We start from the raw sequence: 19,202 nt of genomic DNA, 5'->3' as shown, positions 1-19,202 counted from the left end.
TTGCAGGCTTTAAAAAATTCTTATTAATTATGGACATACTTAGTATGGTACCACCCTTTCCCTCATGCCTGCCTCTTTCCTCAATTTGTCTCACAGGTTATCCCTGTGGGGGTTGTGGGTTATGCATTGTGGGAGCAGCAGTCAGTAAGTGGGTAGAGGCAATGCTTTTGGGCATGATGTGCCAACTTGTGATACTAATGTTACCACCTCTTCTTCTGAAAAATTCCCTGAGCCATATTGGGTGTGTTTCAAGTCTACTTAAGTGATGGGCTCTTAGGAGCCTCTGGATCTCTGCTTTGGAAGGTGTTTAGTGTCCTCAGTGTCTGTTTCCATCCTTGTTCTGGTTATCAGGTCCACCATGGAAGCAGCACTCTTGTTCATCTACCCAATTCTTCTGTGGTTTCAGCTGGGGCCTAGCTGAAGTGCAAGAGGTAGTTTATCTCCTTAAGTCTCATGCCATCTGGCAAAAGAAGCAGATTCTGCAACAGATAGTGAAGTCAGCACAGGTTAAATGGGATATGCATTATTAATTTAGGGATAATTTGATGGATGTAGTCTCTCTTTTGGTCCAAGACTCATGAGAGCTTGATATTGGAGAGATTTGTTTTTGATTGTGCTGATGTAGGTCACTAGAGTCAATAGACACATTTGACAAACCTTTGCATTTTGATGTAATAAAAATAACAAACTAGGAGGGCAAAGCCAGAACAAGAGAGGCTGGGACCAGGGCCATGTGGCATGCCATTAAAGCAGTGAGAACTGAGGAAAACCAAGGCAAGAATATATAGCTGACTCCCTGGCAGGAGATGAACCACCCCTTGCACAACTGCTAGGGTCCAGGTTAAACCACAGAGGAACTGGCAAAATGAGCAAGGGTGCTGCTTCCATGGCAAGCCTGACAACCTGTGTCAGGGCGATGGAGACAGATAATGAGGACACTCAGAATGCACCAAAGCAGAAATTCAGAAGCTGTTCATAACCCACAACTCCATGCAATCCCACTAAGGAGGACCCTCAGTGAAGAGGAGCCAGGGAGGAGGGAAATAATGGTACTGTGGTGGTTTAGTTCAGGTGTACTTTATAAAACTAGGTGTTCTGAATGCTAGGTTCTCAGCTGATGAAGATTTGGAAATTAACAACTCCTGGAGGCAGTGTATTGTTGGGGGTGGACTTATGGGCTTATAGCCAGTTTCCACTTGCCAGGGTTTGGCACACTCTTTTTCTATTGTCCACCTTATGTTGGCCAGAGGGTGATGTCCACATTGTTTTGATGCAATGTTTTTCCCTGCCATAATAAAGCTTCTCCTCTAGGCTGTCAGCCAAAATAAACTCTTTTTTTTGCCCCAAGAGCTGCTCTTGGTTGGGTGATTTCTAGGAGCAATGCGAACTTGACTGCAACAGTAATATTGGTACTGAGAGTGGGGTCAATTCCTGCTAGACACCTGACTATGTGGCTTTGGCCTTTTGGAGTTGATTTACAAAATGTGGAAAGATTTGAAACCTTGGCCTAAGAGATGCCTTGAAGTGCTGTAAGTACAGTTTGATGTAGTATTCTGGTCGGAGTTGAAAGACCTGAATGCAGTAACAACTATGGACTGTGAGGCTTGGCTGATGAAGGTGAGAAAGAGCTTTGCTTGGACTAGGATAGAAGCAGTGTGTGTGATAGGCTTGCTGTTATGCTTGTTTCCTGAGAACTTGTGCAGGGTTGCTTTGCATAAAAAACAAACTGATGTGAGCAGAACAATATGGCAAGTAAAACTAAATCTTTGGGCCAAAACTTCTGCCTGCTTAGCTGCAATTGTATGAGAGATTAAAGTTATGGAGATTGGGTCATTTTACATGCATCAAGACAACAGAAAGAATGGAGAGTCCTTTGAAAGAGTCTGAATGCTGAAGGAGTGTCTTGTTTTGTAAATCTGTTTGATTCCCCCCTGGATTAACAAATTGGCTTCCCACCTGGTATTATGGAGTATAAGAAATTCAGGAAAGAGAGAGTCACTGAATTTGCAATACAGTTTTGTGTTTTGGGAATGGCCATGGGCAATGTGAAGTTTTCTGGATGTCTGCATGGAGATGTGATGCAGTCGTGAGGATGGACTGTGAATTGCAGTGGAGACCCAGTGGAGATGCCAGGACCATGAGATGGCTGCTAAGGAAAGCTGTCAGCCTGGGATGAAGTTTTCCAGGGCTGTGAGTAGCCTAGTTGGAGGGGCAGAATTGGAACTCCAGAGACTAATTGCTGGTTAGAATTATTGGACTTGGAAACTTGTCATTGACTAAAGTAGTTGGACTTTTAGGTACAGAGTTTGATGTTTTCGCTGATTAAATCTTGTATTGGTTGAATATTTCTTTGCTATGCCCAATGCTATCTTTTTCAGTGTGGATGTTTATTCTGTGCCTTTATTGTTTTGGGGGAAGATTTTTTGTATTATAGCTCAGATAAATGACTTTGGATTATGGGGATATTAAAGGGACTGAATGCATTGCATTTTACATCATTGATGATTATTAGTTTATGGGGGCCAGGGGTGGAATGTGGTGGTTTGATTCATGTGTTTTCCATAAATTTAGGTGTTCTGAATACTAGGTTCCCAGATGATGGAAATTTGGGAATTAATGACTCCTGGAGGCAGTATATTGTTTTGTGAGGGCTTATGGTTACTATATCTAGTGTTCCCTTGCCAGTGTTTGGCACATGATTCTGTTGCTATTGTCCTTCTTACATTTGCCAGGGGGTGATGTCCACCCTGTGCTCATGCCATCATTTTCCCTTGCCATCACAGAGCTTCCCCTCAAGTCTGTAAGCCAAAGTAAACACTTCCCTCCCCCCAAAATCTGCCAGTAGTGTGACCCTGATTGTAACAGGTAAAGACATTTGATGTGTTCATACAGTTTCTACTTAATAATTAATAATAATAATAATAATAATAATAAAGAATTCCAAGCACCCAAAGAGTGAATAAGGTGGAATACTATAAGTAAAAATGTTATGCTGACTTGGAAATGTTAAAAAAAAAGGGGGGACTTCTGGGTAAGATGGCAGCATATGAACTATACCAAACCAGCCTAGGGAGGGATTTAAGCAAAACCACAGTAAAATATACTGTTCCTTTGAAAAGTGAAGGAGTATAGGTTATTCTTAGACATAGTGGAGAAGCTGAAGTGACCAAGATCCACAAGAAAGGAGGAAAATGGCCAGAATCCATCCCACTGGGGTGCTTGCGGCTAGCTGATCCATACAGTCTGTGCACGCTCACGGCACCACTCCACCAGTCACACCAAGCAGTGGCAGCAACAGAGACAAAACAAGGAGATCTTTCAACTTCATCAGCCTTCTTGCAAAGTTAAAAAATCTGAAGGTAAACTAAGGAGGTACTAAAAGTGATACAGTTAAAACTATGTGAGCATGCTGGGTGTGGTGGTGCACGCCTTTAATCCGAGCACTTGGGAGGCAGAGGTAGGAGGATTGCCATGAGTTCAAGGCTACCCTGAGATGACAGAGTTAATTCCAGGTCAGCCTGGACCAGAGTGAGACCCTACCTCGAAAAACCCAAAAAGGAAAAAAGAAAAACCCAATGTGAGCATCTACAGGAGTCTGAACTCTCCCATCACCCAACCATCAGAACCATGAACCTCCTGCATTCAGCCCCCAGTGGCAGCACAGCCAGCATAGCTGATTGGAGCTCCAGATCCAAAACACAATACACAGGGATTGAGGTGGGCACTCAGCATTGGTGAGATTGGAAGCCACCCCAAAAGGTAATGAGGCTGTCTGACAAAAAAAAAAAAAAAAAAAAAAAAAAAAATACAAAAACCAAAACTCCCATAACAGAAAACAGGTACGTAGGCCTGCAGTGGAAGAGCTAATCTCTTTTTTCACGTCAGGACAGCTCATGGGTTACATATTCTTGGTTGTTTTTACCATTTTCAAATAAGCTGTATCTGGTGGTTGAATGTTGTTACCTTTGATGCTTTCATAATTATAGGGTCTTTGTATTTTGCTTCTGTCATTATTGGGGGCACTGTCAGATCCATATCCAGATCCACGCTGACCTGGAACCCAATTCAGAACAGAAATTGCTACCTCCCAGCTGACAAGATTAAGGGTGTAGAACAACACACACCCTTAGGAATTTTGGCTTTTTAAGACTTTTGGGTTTAATCTCCACAAATGCATACTCTGTGCTTGTTTTTATTGAATGTGTATATTGTTCAGTTGAAGTTTAGAATTTGATAGTAAATTTTTCCACCCAGTCCATTAGAATACTTGCTTAGCAAGCAAACTCAATACCCAGTATTACTTCTGCAACTGGATTGGGGTACAATAGCTATACCTGGCACCTTAAACTCATATACTGAAAGTACATAAAGGTGGATTGCTACATCTAAGAACACCGAAGATAAGTAGAAAACCCAAGCATCAAATCAATACAGGATGCAAAAGTTTCTACATTATAATACAAGAAATACAAATAGTCCAGACTACAAGTCCCACCAAAAATTATAAATCCATCAGAAATAATCACCAATAAGACTGCTTTAGATGAAACACCTGACAAAGATTTTAAAAAAAATATTTGTATGTATACTGAAAGAAATCAAAGAAGAAAACAAATTTCTGAAAGAGAACACAGGAAACCAGCTTAATGAAATAAGAGGTCATTACAAGAAACCAGGCTGAAATGCAAGCTCTGAAGAACACAGTCAGTGAAATAAAACACTCTGTGGAACATCTCACCATTAGAATGGATAAAGGAGAGAACAGGATATCTAAACTAGAAGACCAGGTGGCAGATCTAATAGAGTCCAACAAAGAGAAAGATAAGCTAATAGGAAGGTATGAAAGGGAATTTCAAGATATCTGGGAAATTATGAAAAGATCAAACATAAGAATTCAGGGTATAATAGAAGGAGAAGAATTTCAATCCAGAGGCTTAGTAGGTGTTTTCAACAAAAGCATTTCTCCAGCCCTTGCCTGCACATTTTTTGAGGACGGGAAAGTTTTGTTTTCTCCTTCCTCCATCAGAGGAAGGCAGGTTTCTCTTTCCTCTATCAGAGGGAAGCTATTTTTCTCTTTTTCCTTCTTTACTTTAGGTTCGCATTATAGTCTTAGCATTTCCACTCTTTTTCTATCATGAGTAATATTGTCTCCCACTAAAAGAAATCACAGATTCATAGATTAAAGGCTGTCCTGAAATTTAGGGGAATTAAGCTCTCCCAGAGGGTTGCCAGCTCCTTTTGGGGAAAAGTCCTACAGACCATCCCCTGGATGATTTCTGGGGATCCATGTGACCCAGACACGTGGACCCACATAGCTTAACTGGATAGGAAATGAAAAGTTCTGGAAGGAAATTTCCCCTCACCCCCTATGTTGGGTCTTGAGAGGCCCGGATGTGAGGCCTAGTGAAACTTCCTGAGCCTAACTGCCTCCGCCCAGCTATGACTCAGCAGGGAGCTTGGCCCCTGGCCTGCTATTTCCACACAGGAAATTAGAATTCCTGTCTGTGGGCACTTAGAACTCAGCAGGGGGCCAAATGGCCTCTGGCCTGCCACTTCCACACAGGAAGTTAGAGTCTCCGGCTCATGTGCGCTTACAACCAATCATCTCAAAGGTCGCAGTGTGCTATTGGCTCTTAAATCTCACCCCACCCTAAAGTCTCTGCCTTCTTTCTCAACATTATATAAACACCCACCTGTAACAATAAAGTTGAGCTCCTGCTTGAAAAGGACTCCAAACTCAGTGTGGTTTTTCTCCAGTGGCCAGGAGAGGTTTCTGGGTTGTCCCACGCTCATCATCCCCTCAACCCCTAGGTAGGAACCAGCAGGCCTGGTTCTTCCCTCGGCACTACCTGAGCGGGAAGGAGCCCAACATCCCTATTTACCTCCTTTCAAGTTTCTCCACTATGGTGGAGCACTTTGCATGCACTCTAGAGTGGCTTATGTCAGGCAGTGGGCTCACGTGTGCTGGGACAATGGTACCTCAGCCTGTGCAGGCGCCATGTCTCTGCCTCCTTCTCCAGAGGCCCCCTTGCAGTCCTTGGGACCCCTCCTTTTCCAGTGGCCCCCAAGAGGTCCTGGGGGCCTCCTTTTTTCCAAGTGGCCATCAATGGTCCCAGGGGCCCTCTCCCTTCTTTCCCTTTTGGGTAGGCAGACTCAGGCTTGAGGGCCAGTAAGTCATGTTGGCCATTACCTCCACATGTACCAGATCAGAGCCTGGATGAGTACCTGGGAGCACAGTGGGGCTGGAGCAGGGGGGGCTATCCAAAGGTGTATGCAAGCCCTGCCCAGCCACCCTCTGCAGAGCAAGCACCAAGAAACAGCAAGTAAAAAACAAAATAAAACAAAACACTAAAGGTCACATTTAACTAAAGCCGATGGTGAACTTAAGTTTTACTTAAACAATGCCATTTGTTACATGATATCATAAATATTGCCGTGGACTGACTCTCGGGGAGATCAGGACCGAGGGAGAACAAGGGTGAAGGCTCAAGGAGAACTTGGGATTCGGCGAGGAAATGACAGACAGACACACTCTAAGTTGAATATGCTGCTGCGATTTACTGAAGTTTTCATCAAGGTTTTATACAGATTGAACAAGTGATCTCAAGAACTATTAATCTAAACAATCTTAAGTATTGTTCTATTCTATATATGCAGTGTTTATCAGGCAGGAAATGTACCCATTTTCTGAGAAGCACGTCTCGCACCATTGACCACAACATTATACGAACAGAAACTAGGGCAAAAGGTGTAAGGTAAATAACAGGTTACTTATTTCTTATACCCCAAGGACTGTCATGCCCCAAGGATTGTCATGCCCCAAGGACTGTCCCAAACCATCTTTTTTCCACTTATTAAACCATTTATATAATCCTCATATTCATTATAAAAGTGTTTCCATCCAAAAGACCACCAATATTTTAAGGTTGGTGTAATACTTTTCAGAAATTCCCTTCTTACTTGTTTATTGTATAAATACCAAGGCTTACACTTCTTTGTTAAGCGTTCCCATAAATGGAAGAGAATGCCATAGCCTCCTTTTTCCTTCATAATTCACCCATCTATTACCGAATTCATCATATCCTCCCTCATAGGGGAGTGGAACTAAGTAGTTTCCAGCTCTAGGAGTCCACTTCGGTGGTGTCCACCATCTGCCCTTGATCAAGTACTGAACATATCCCCCAGGAAGTTTCCTGGTGGGAATGCCTAAGTTTTGCAACTCCTTTTCTGCAGAACTGTCATGCTTCTTATGAACATTACCGATCAACATTTCTACTTTCATATTCTCAGGCTCAGTATCGTTCTCAAACATCATAAGCTGTTTTTGCTCTACACCATCAAAAAATTGTCCTAAAGTTAATTTTTTATTCTTAGTAGAGTTATACATTCCCTCCATTGCCCTAATTATAGGAGGGGCACATTCAATGCTTAGATTGTTTTTTGTACTCTGATTGCGTGCATGATTACTAGTAAGTGTTGAATTAGCTGTTCTTAGACAAACTAGAAGGAAGCAGAAAAGAAACAGAGCGCAGAAAACAGCCCATTGGCGCCAGCAATCGGGTCTTTGTGACTTCTTATGGGCAGCAGGAACCATTACAGTAACTGACTGCCAAGGGGTCACCGGGGGCATCCCTCCAAGGAGTGCTGGCCCTCTGTCCTCAGCTCTCTTCCAGTGTAGAGGCATCTTTGCTACACAGGCGAGGTCGCCGTGGACATAGTAAAATATAATACTGAGTTTGTGTTCTAGGTTAACTTCAACTTATATAGAGGATTATTGAAAACAACAGAATTCTCTCTGAAGTGGTGACTTGTAATTTGTCAGGTATTTTCAAGTAATAAAAAAAGATTGTAATGTCCTGTTACTTAAAAGGAGAAGGTAGCTGACCTGACTTCTAGGCCAGCCTGCCTCAAAAACAAAATTTTTCTTAGTTGCTCCTAATAAAATTATTTCCAATTGGTATTAATGACATAAAATTGTCTTTAATCTAGACTACTTGTGTGTCAGTGAGTAATAGGATTAATCACTTTGGTGTAGTTTCTCTTAATAGTCTTATAAAAAGATGGTTAATTATGGGGTGAGATGAGTTGATTGAAGGAACCGGGAAAAGAGTTTTCAATGTTGGACATAAAATGCTTGTTTAAAATGCTTTATGAGTGGTAGTTAGATCAAAATGTTAAAGTGTATGGATAAAGATGCGCATGTGTAGGAAAGAATTTTCAGGCTGAACTTAAACACCATGCCTAAAGCTAAAGGCTTTTCAACTGCTTACAAACTTTTAAGGAACAAAAAACTAATTTTCAGGCTTAAATATGTTGGGATAGCTTGCCTAAGCTTTATCAAATTTAAATCATGGGTAAAACATAAAATTGTTTTATTAACATAATAAATAGCATAAAGGGTCAACATTTTGGCTTGTGCTCCCAGGTCATGAGGCCACTGGAGATGATGGGACACTTCTACACTGGCCCCCTGGTAAGTCACCTGTCTTCCCAAGCAGGGAGGATATGGAGCCCTAAACAAAACTGGCACACAGTCTGAAATGGGAGCGTCACAACTGAGGAGCAATCATTCCTCCTGACTTCCTAAAGAAAGGAAAATTACTTGGCCAGTATGGCCCTGACTCATTCTAACAGACAGAAAACACCAGTAAGCTATAGGGATGCTCCTGGGTCCCTGAAGTCTCTTTGGAGAGCCATTAGTGACCTCCAAAATCAATCCTTAATTAAATTTTGGCTATCTGAAGGGTCTTAAACACTCAGAGGGAAATGTATAACTAAAGATAAAAAACACCTTAAATATATGAATGGTCTATTAAGTAATACAAAAAGAGCTTTACAAGAGGGGAAACAAACAAGACCTTAAGACATTTTCCCCCATAGTTCTAATTCTATAATAAAGAAAAACAATTATAGATACCTCTCTGCCTGTCCAGCTCTAAGATAACCAGAGCTGAATGCCTCCTTAACATTTCCATAACCAGGACCACTTGTGTCAAGACACCCATTCTCCTGTGGTGTGAAGGGCTAACCACCCCATGCATAAATATTTCCTTTCCCACTTATTGTTCCCCAGTCTTAATTGTTCCACAGGTGTGTTTCTATGAGAAAGAGAAAACCATCTATCAGCTCCATCTGTGCCTACCAAAAAAAGATTTTCATCCCACTGCTGGTAGGTCTCAGCCTGATGCTGTCCCTGGGTACCTCCAGTGTGGCAGGAGCTGCTCTTGCTCAGACCAACCACTTCAAAACAAGCTTGACCAGGCCATGATATCCACCACCAATAGCCCCGAATCGCTTCAGAGGCAATTGAATTCTCTCGTGGGTGTGGTACGTCAAAACTGTAGTGCCTTAGACTCATTATTGCTGAATATGGGGTGACATGTGTGGTCTTGGGAGAAGATTGTTGTTTTTTTGTTAATGAATGAAATGTTGTTGAACAATATGTTAAAACACTCATAAAATTCCACAAGGAGCTGCTTGACTGCTATAAGACTGAGGACCCCATCACCTGGTTTTCTAACCCTTTAGTCACTTGGCTTCTCCTGCTCCTTAGTCCCCTCTTTGCTACAGGAACCCTATTACTTGTAGCCTCTTGCCTCATCAAATTTCTCATACAAGTAACTAATATTGCTGAGGTTGCTACTAATCAGGTCCTTGTGCACCATCTAGCCCTATCTGAGCCTATGGTAGACTGTAAGGATTTCACTCAATATGACGACACTTTTCCATTATGAAAACAAAGGGGGTGCTGCTGGACATAGGCAGGGCCCTGGATTAAAGCAAACCAAAGCTGTCTGACATGAAGGTCCAAGGCTATGGAGAGGCTGCAGAAGCCTGAACTGTGGTCATATCTTAGGGACCAGACCAGCAGGGAAGATCCTCCTCCCATTCTTGGGAGTTGCAGTGAGCCTAGACCCCTGGACAAAATCTCAGACCCAAGATCAGCAGGAAGTAAGGCCACTTCTTCTCCAAGCATGGGGATACCTGGGCATTCAGATAAGACTTAGGCTTTGCCCATAGCCCTGTGATCTCTGGTCAGTTGCCTAGAAAACTCCTTATATGGTATCAGTCAGCAACTTTTGCACAGCCCATCCCCTGTATATATACATACATACATACATACATACATACATATATATATATATATATGTATATATATATATATATACACATCCACACCCACACAATCAACATCATCATCTACATACGTAATGCAGTGAAAAAAATTCTTTCTTCAAAGGAAATCTTGCAAACAGTTTCAAGAATTGAAAATATTGTTATCCTACAATGTCTGTGGGGGCTGATTGTCACATTGACAATGAAAAGTCTGTTCATTTTTAGTTCAGATGACATATTTTTCTTGAACATTTTGATCCATGGTTGGTTGAATTCATATGGATGTGGATCCTGAGGACATGAAGATCTGGGGACATACAAGCAGTTCTGTTAGTTCTCTCCTTCTCTCTCTCTCTTTCTGTGTGTGTGTGTGTGTGTGTGTGTGTGTGTGTGTGTGTGTATAGTTCATATTGCTGGTAGATTTAACCTACCTTTGCATTTGCGGTGGATCCTCAGGTATGTCATGTAATATGCAGGACCAGGGGCTAAACAGTAGAAATAGCTGTTGTTTGCAGAGAACCTTCCAGTATTACTATGTGCTTCTAAGGAACGGGAGCTGTCAGTGACAGAATATTCTTCCAACCCAGTTTTTGGAAGAATATGTTTCCAAATATGCTGTTCCTGTTCTTAATTATTTTTGGTCCCTACTTTTGGTGGGGGGATTGAGGTAGGGTCACACTGTAGCCCAGGCCAACCTGGAGATTGCTCTGTAGTCCCAGGTTGGCCTTGAACTCACTGTTGCACTCCTCTGCCTCCAGAGTACTGGGATTAAAGGTGTGTGCCAACATTCCCAGCTGGTACCTACTTTAAAAATTCTACTTATTTATAAGTGAGAAGTGGAGAGAGAGAAAAAAAATATGGGTGCAACAGGGACCCTTGCTTCTGCTTCTTGAAACTTGAGCCACTTTGTACATCTGGCTATATGTGGGTACTGAGAAACCAAACCTGAGCCATCAGGCTTGTGCCTTTAACTGTTGAGCCATCTCCTCTAGACCAGCACCTAGTTTTATATCCATCAACACATCAGGTTAGAAGCAGCTACCAAAGATGTTGAGAAAACAAACAAACAAACAAACTATAGATTCTGGATAGGAAGTAATAGGAGAACAAAGAAGGGAAGAAACTTGATATTTTCTGAGCTCTATTACCTAGAGACATTTTCTGACTTATGATTCTTAGAGAATAATTGAAAATATAGGCCTTTCTTGTACTTTAGAACCAACTGTCCATAAAGTGGTGTGAGGTCCATAGTGTACTTTTTAGAAGTTATTGCATAGTCAAACAAACACGTGCTGTTTTTTACTACCTGCCCATGAGTATTATGATACCAGAGCAATTGCTCAGTTTAACTGCTAAAAGGTATCTGAGTATTTAAAAGGAAAAATGATATGTGTTAAGTCCTGCCTGTTGTTATTTGAGCATTTTAAGGGAGTCATGGAAGAAAAGGAAAAGCTGGTATATGAGTTGTAAAAAGAGAAGTAGGATAAGTTCCAATATTGAACTTTTCATATAGATAGTTTGGGCCTAAGTCTAAGTGTTTGTTAGGCTGTGATAAAATAGTGGGTGGGAAAGTAGTAAATATTGTGATTACAACTGCAAAGGGTGGTACTAAGTATGTTTGGACCTTCTTGTAGAATCCTTTGATCTGGAAAGATTTCCAAAGAACAAAAGATAACATGACTGGTTTCTCCCAAGCAGGCTTTTCTGGAATATCTATAGGTGAAAGACTGATACTTGGTATTTTAATCTTGATGAAAATCTCAGAAATAAAAATCAAAGACTATAATAATGTATACCTGTATTAGAGTGAGGTAAAAGTAAAAACAAAACAAAACAAAACACCCTGTGCATCCAAATATGTTTGCTGTTAGAATTTTTGAAATTCTGGTGTTTGTGTTTTGGGAAAATATGGAACCTAAAGGTCTTGAGACTTAGCTTGTCGATGTAGATCATTAGATATGGGTCTCTGGGGACTCATCCCTGCATATAATACACACACACACACACACACACACATGGGTTTTCAAGGTATGGTCTTCCTCTATCCCAGGCTGTAGTAGTTTCAGGCTGGCCTCACAGAGATCCTCCTATCTTTGCCTCCTGAGTGCTGGGATTAAAGGCGTGCACTACCACGCCAGGTGCCTTTTTTAAAAAAAATATATCTATTTGTGTGTGTGGGTATGGGTATTCCAGGGCCCCCTGCCCCTGCAAGTGCACTCCAGATGTATGCACTACTTTTACATTTGGCTTTATGTGAGTACTGGGGAATCAAATCCTGGTTGTCAAGCTCTGCAAGCAAGCAGGTTTGACCACTGAACTATCTCCCCAGCCCCTAGAAATTTTGGTGATGAATTTTAACTGTCAACATCAATGGATTAAGAACTCTTAGTGAAACACACCTCTGAGTGTGTCTCTAAGGGCATGTCTGGAGATGGTTGATAATAAGGGCTCTGACATAATAAATGGATTAGTTCCTTGATGACATTATTGGAGGTAGTGAAAGGTAAAATAGGTCTGTGATGCATGTCCTTCCTGCATTGTTTTTTCTCTGCTTCTGGTCTCAGTACAAACTATTCTGCTTTGCTAAGCAATGCCTGGCATAATGGATTGATACATCTGAAGCCATAAGCCCAAACAAATCCTTCCTCCTTTGTTTCTGTTAGATAATATATGCAAATATTCTGTCAGGTAATAATATCAGAAATGTAATTGTTAAATTACATCTTTTAAATTGTGTGGCCTTGTGCTTTATTTTCCTAATCTATGAATGAGGAATAATAAAGTCCAGGGACATTGCAAGAGTGATGAATAGTGGAAGTGCTCTAAAGGTTCATGAAATTGTTGATTGTGGTTTGGATACATCAGATGATGTAGAGCATAGACCAAGGTTATTTACCAGTGTCAGAAAATCCAGAAAACTTAGTAGTTTTGAGTCTTATGGTGTCATTAAATGACTGGGAAAATGAGCACAATTTGTGAGCAAGGAGTGGCAGTCAGAAAATGGAAGAAAAATCCTGTTTTATCCTTTTACATCTTCCAGATGAATTTTATTGTTATTGCCAAAAATGTAGACTACAGGATTCTAGCTTAGCAATTCTTGTAGATTGCTATGCATTTTCTTCTTATGTTGAATCATGACAATGTTACAAACAGCAATAACACTGGAGCCGGGCATGGTGGCGCATACCTTTAATCCCAGCACTCAGGAGGCAGAGGTAGGAGGATTGCCGTGAGTTCAAGGCCTCCCTGAGACTACCTAGGGAATTCCAGGTCAGCCTGGGCTAGAGTGAAACCCTACCTTGGAAAAAAAAATAACAGCATTAACATTTAAGGGCAGGGCCATATTACTATGACACTGTGTCTAAGACTCCTGATAGTTTCCCAACTGTAAATACAGAATGATTCTTTCTTTTTAAGAAATCTGTAGCATAACAAATTTTAATTCAAAATACTCTGAAAACATTAGGCTAAGAAAATATAAAGCCTAACAAGTTCTGAATTTACAACAGAACAGACCAATAGTACAAATCAGTTCCATAGTCTTCTGGAAAGGAAAATTTAAACAATTATATTCAAGTGTTACAGTTTAAAAATTCATATAGAAAACAGAGTACTTCATGTAGGTCACAATACCCTGAAACTTCTATCTGAAGAAGGTGTGACAGGCTCCTCTGCTATGTGTCACTAGTGGGATGACTGGATCTAAGTTGGCTGAACCATATTACTAGTTCTAGCACTTTAAATTATTTTATATGATATAATTCCCAGGACACTGATATGATGAAGATTCCTCAGCAATACCCTATGCCATTCATATGGACACCTGGGCCAATGGGAAGTCCATGTTCTCAGCTCTAACACATCTATCTCCAGCAATCCCAGCCAAATTTCAGTGCTTTGGGCTAACCCTTTCTCCTTGTGCCGGAATCCTGTGTCCATTCCAAGTAGAATACAAATGCAAAGACAGGAATTTCATACTCAGGTGTCCATGGTTTTCCCTTCCACTAGTTTGTGGGATATTCAGATAAGAACAGTTCTAAGTTTGGTTTTTCAATATTTGATCTCAAGGTACTGATGACTTATCTTTGAATGGAGTTAGGACTTGTCACTGTATCAAAAGAGAAAGTCTACAATGCTCCCACAAAGATGATTTATAAAACACAGAATTCTTGATTATTAGCTGCATACTAGATCATTGGCTTGGAATATTCTAAATAAATGAAATCATTGGTTTTCTATGAGTTATCATTTAAGAAGAAAAACCTGTCAGAAAAAAACATGAAAAAGCATAAATCAAAACTATAATATCATAAAAAAAATAGCATTTGTAGAATCAGCAAAAGTTAATGTTTAAGAATGTTGCCGGGCTTGGTGGCACATGCCTTTAATCCCAGCACTTGGGAGGCAGAGGTAGGAGGATCACCATGAGTTGGAGGCCACCCTGGGACTGAATGTGTGGTTTCCTTAGGAAGCCACATAAGTCGAAGTACTCACTTCTCTAAAGGCTTTCTGTGTTGTTTACTGCTGCCTATAAAGCTAAAAGAAAAATGCTTTTTAATTAATCAAATAGTATTCTCAAACAGAAATTCTTAAAATTTTAAAAAAACCTACTTTTAGATTTCAGCCTTTTACCTTTTGGTACTGATACTACTGGGAACAGGTGCACATGGAATATGAAAATATTTAATGTATGTGACAACAAAATCTGGAAAATAATTGTTATAAACTTAACTGCAGGAAAGTCAATCTAGAGAACTATTTGCTTCCTTAACAGAAGTCTTTCTGAGCACCGTGACCACAGTGAAGAGCCATGGACACTAACAGGACATGGATCTAGGGACGGCAACATCTTGTGCCAGCAGGAAACCACTGTCTAGGACTTCGGACAACTTTTCCACAGTTTGTGGTTCATACTTGAAAGTTAAATCTCTGTTTGTTACTCAAGTTCAGATATATCAAAGCCTAGAAGTAAAAGTCTGTGGGGTCTTCTTGCCTTTGTGAAAATTTACCATCTTTTCCCCCCATACTAAGCCTCATCAGTTTTCTACACCCCTAAGGGTGAAGATAAAAATTCAATTTCTTTTCTATTAGGATATGGTGTCTTATGAAAATACTAACCAAGAAACTTTTTTTATCCTTCTCTTAATAGCCCTCATAGTTTTCAGATCTAATGGTAAGACCTAAAGCAAGTCATCATTGACCAGTGGTTCCTCTTCCCTAATTCCATTCCTTTGTTTCTTCAAAAGCAGTTCTCCCCATTTTTCTGGACCTGAGCTGCAGCAGCTTCTGGAGCTCCTCCTCTTCTCTGTCCCACTGGTATTCTGTCTAGCAGCTTTCTCTGTACAGGAATGGTAGAATTCAGAATGCCTTTTCTAATAGGTACTATAAGACCTCTTAATCAAATCAAGTTAGACTTGCAGGGCTGAACTATTGTACTTAGAATCACTTATTGGCAACACAGAAAATGGATAGAGATGGATTCCATTATCATGTTTCCATTATTGACCCCACAGCAGACCAGAGATCTGAGCACTGTGTTATCCTCACGTGTCTCTCCTTCAGCTGTAGCTCACTGGGGTCAGCCACCATGAATGTGCCCAAACAGAAGGGGCAAAGCCAGATTCTGTTTGCTGGTGATTTTGGGTGGATCCTCAGGATAAGGCCTCAGTTTAACACATACATGGGCACCAGTGTCTGGTGTGAAGAAGATAGCCAGGGGCTTCTTCTATGGTTATGTGGTGAAATCAAGATGAGAGGGAGCAGTGTGTCGCATTCAGGTCTGACTAGAAAACTATTACTATAGTCCACAGACCCAAGTTTTGTTCTGAGGTACTCAGTCCAAGTGGACATCATGAAAAGTTTATGGTCAGAGGAGGAAGTCCAAGCTATGCAGGAGCAAGTGGTATATGAACTTCTCTGAGACTAGACACTTGCAGAAGAAAAACAGTACAGGATCTTTACACCTGCTTTTCAGACCCAGCTTTCTCACCCAACTCTGACTCATTCAACTTGTGAGTCATTTCCATAGGAGCCTGGTAGACATTATATGGGAAGAGTTCATCACAAACCTGGCAATTTCCCCACCAGTTGGCCTGATTGAGCATCTGATTTTCATCCATAGCCGTAACAGGTGACACAGTTCAGAAACCACCAGCTGGGGATGGGATGGTGGGACACAGGTAGAATGACAGACAAGGGACATACATGTAAATGGATTCTCTACCTCTTTCCCTGTTAGAATGAACAAAACCTAACTTGAGGAAGGTGGTATTGTGTAAAGTTCAGTCTCACTGGTTGTCTCTAGGTAGGATGCTGATGTGGACAGAATAACTGAGCATGGCAGAAGGACTCCTGAGGTAACAGGGTGACCAAGTTGAGGAATGCCAGAACTCACACTGTGGTTCACAGACTGTAGTTTGGGAACAGCAACCCGGATGGCACTATCTGGCCAACTCTTAAGGGCACTGTCTGATTCAGGTAAGTAACTCACAGAGACACTGTCTGGGTGACAGGGAAGATACCTAAATGAATCACCTGGTTACTGGGAAGGACTATTGATATCAATGTCTATTCAGGGATCACTCTAATAGGATTCATATGGCTCACAAATACCCACAATGCTACCAACAGGCCCACAGGAAGGATCTCTGGTGAGGCAGCCTGCATAACCTGGAGGTTGAAGAAGAGGCCCGCAAGCAGGATGCAAGATCCCACAGGCCTCCTTGTGGGCTCGGTGAGATGGGTGAGAGGTGAAAACCCAGGGTAAGTGGCTGGTTTGATTCATGAGGATGCTAGCTGTTTCAGGGTTATTCACAGAGTCCAGAGGATAGCTCAGGGTCAGCATGGGAGTGTTTACAGGCTCATTAAGTGCAACTCCGTGAGAGAAAAAAACAGGCAGGGGAGCTGACGGTTGCGAGGTGAGGTTGCTCTGACACAGGGAGAGCGGACTGGAGACAAGAGTCACGTGGGACTGGGCAGCAGTGGCAGGCTGGGAATGAATGAGGTTTCTGGAAGTGTCTGGGGCCATAGCCGTTGGCTGCATTATTATTGTATTTTGATGGTTGTGTGTCAAGGCGAGGTGGAAGCAAGATGATAAGGCTGTGGTTCCTGGAGCACTGTTGTTTGGCTGCATGGTCAAATGTGAGGTTGGTGTTTGAGCCACACGTCCCTGCTTGAGAAGCACAGTCCTCTCGATGTGTTGTGTAACCATAGACCTCAGCATGTCCTCCAAGTCCTTGTGTACAGATGCTGTTAATACATGGTGCATCAGAGCATCGTGGCTCATGGCATCGGAATTGCATTTTTTACAGTAGTATCTGTCAGGTGGAGTCTTCACACATAGAGTATTGTTTGCTGTTGGTTTCGCCCCTGTTTCCTCAGTGTGCAGGCCAAAGTAGGAGTTAACTAAATTTTGAAAATGGGCCACCAGCATATGCTTTTTCATATTGTAGTACAAAGTGTTCGAGAAGCTACATTTTAAACATGTGAAGCTTATCAAGTGTCTCCTGGATGACCTCACCTCTTTACCCAGAATGTTCGCCATGGAGCTCTGGGCTTTCTGAGCGCGCGAGTGGAACATGCTGACGTGGGCATCCACTACCCTAGGATGTGAGGCCAACTGGCAGTTGGGGCAGGGGATCAGCAGCGCCCGGTCCGCCTCATCTTTGTGGTAACGACGCCGATGATTTTTGAGGGAGGTCAGCATCTTGGTGGAGTACTTGCAAAGGCTACAACAGTACTGCTCCGTTTGGCACCTCACTTTGTTTCTAGCAGGTTCCCAGGGAGCAACATCTCCCCATGATGTGTTATAAAAGTACTTCTCTCCTGGGTCAAACCCTTTAAGGGCCTTCAGCAACTCCTTGCAGCTGTCAAGTCCAATGTTTACAAGAATTCCTTTTACTCTTTTCCGTACCTTTCTAATCCTGTCAAGATTTTCCACAGGATTCTGAAACATTTTTCTTCCAGGCAAGGACGCTCTCGCCTGTGCCTGCCCAGTGCTGCTTCTACCTCTCTAGTGCCACGAAGAGAAGATGGCGCTCAGCTACCTCAGGAAGTGATGTCACCTCATTTGCATGGCATCATAAGCAGCCAATGAGTTCAGAGAGTGCAGTGAGCGGCGTCATCGTTTCCTATTGACCCTCTTCTGCTGCCGTCAGCCCGGACGCTCTGGAGGCCGGGAAGAATCCTTTTTTAGGGCCTGTGCCTATGAATTGCTCCTTGTATGTCATTAGAACTTTGTAAATATTGAACTTTCTTCGTTTGGAATGCACAAGTGTAAGTTATTATTTCCAAGGATTGGAAAGTGGCTTGGAATCTGCAAATAAAAGATAGGAGGTGAAAGAGAATGTATAATACATTTATTTGTGAAGTAGTAGGAAGAATAGCATATAAATAAAAAAATGGAAATGGTCCTGAGTGACTGGACCTTCAGTAATCCCCAAGTGTGTGATGTATTTATATCTATGTATAGCCATATCTAATCTATGTACACATATATGTAATGCACATAGATAGTAATAGCTTATACTCATTAAACATGACCTGTATTCAAGGCACTGTTTGGGGTAAGCGCTCAGTGTAGGCATTCTGCCTTGTCTTCTGCAATACATGGACTGACAGAAGATGCAAACATAATTGTGTTGAGAATGTTGTTCAGCAATCTGTCATGTTATAATATAAGCTTCCACCCTTTTAATGATGAATTCAAAATTCCAGGAGGAAGAGAATGAGGAAGAGGAGGGAAAGAAGGAAGAGGAGGGGGAGGAGAAGAAAAATACAAATAGAAACAGTTGTGAGATTCAGACCTTTGTGGAAAAACATGACTCATGACATGTAATATAAATACAGCTTCATATGGTCTCTCTCAGCCCTATTTCAGACATTCAGTGAAAGTAATTCCTCTCTTGTCACTGAGTCACAACTTGGGCAGGTTCCATAATGTTTCTTATCACACTTAGGTAAGCATAACCCACCTTCTCTTTTAAGAAACAGTTTCAATGAATAAATCAAAGTTGCCAAGCATAATATCTTAATACCATCTGAGTCTGATCCAATGTCAGATGTTTCCCATATTTCCTATTTGGGCT

The 19,202-nt window shown here is 41.7% G+C and overlaps 1 protein-coding gene across 1 annotated transcript; it reads right to left on the bottom strand.

Moving 5' to 3' along the window:
- Positions 1 to 16,699: 16,699 nt before the first annotated feature.
- Positions 16,700 to 18,070, bottom strand: LOC101595360 (activity-dependent neuroprotector homeobox protein 2-like). Its single transcript, XM_045137978.1, has one exon. It carries the CDS (start codon positions 18,068 to 18,070, stop codon positions 16,700 to 16,702), a length of 1,371 nt encoding a protein of 456 aa, XP_044993913.1.
- Positions 18,071 to 19,202: the final 1,132 nt, after the last annotated feature.

Source organism: Jaculus jaculus, chromosome 19 (assembly GCF_020740685.1).
Source record: "Jaculus jaculus isolate mJacJac1 chromosome 19, mJacJac1.mat.Y.cur, whole genome shotgun sequence".
Lineage (NCBI taxonomy): Eukaryota > Metazoa > Chordata > Mammalia > Rodentia > Dipodidae > Jaculus > Jaculus jaculus.
This window is presented reverse-complemented; position numbering and strand designations above follow the sequence as displayed.

Bases quoted from the DNA above. Each gene is read 5' to 3' on its own strand.
- LOC101595360 (XM_045137978.1), bottom strand. From the start codon at position 18,070: ATGTTTCAGAATCCTGTGGAAAATCTTGACAGGATTAGAAAGGTACGG.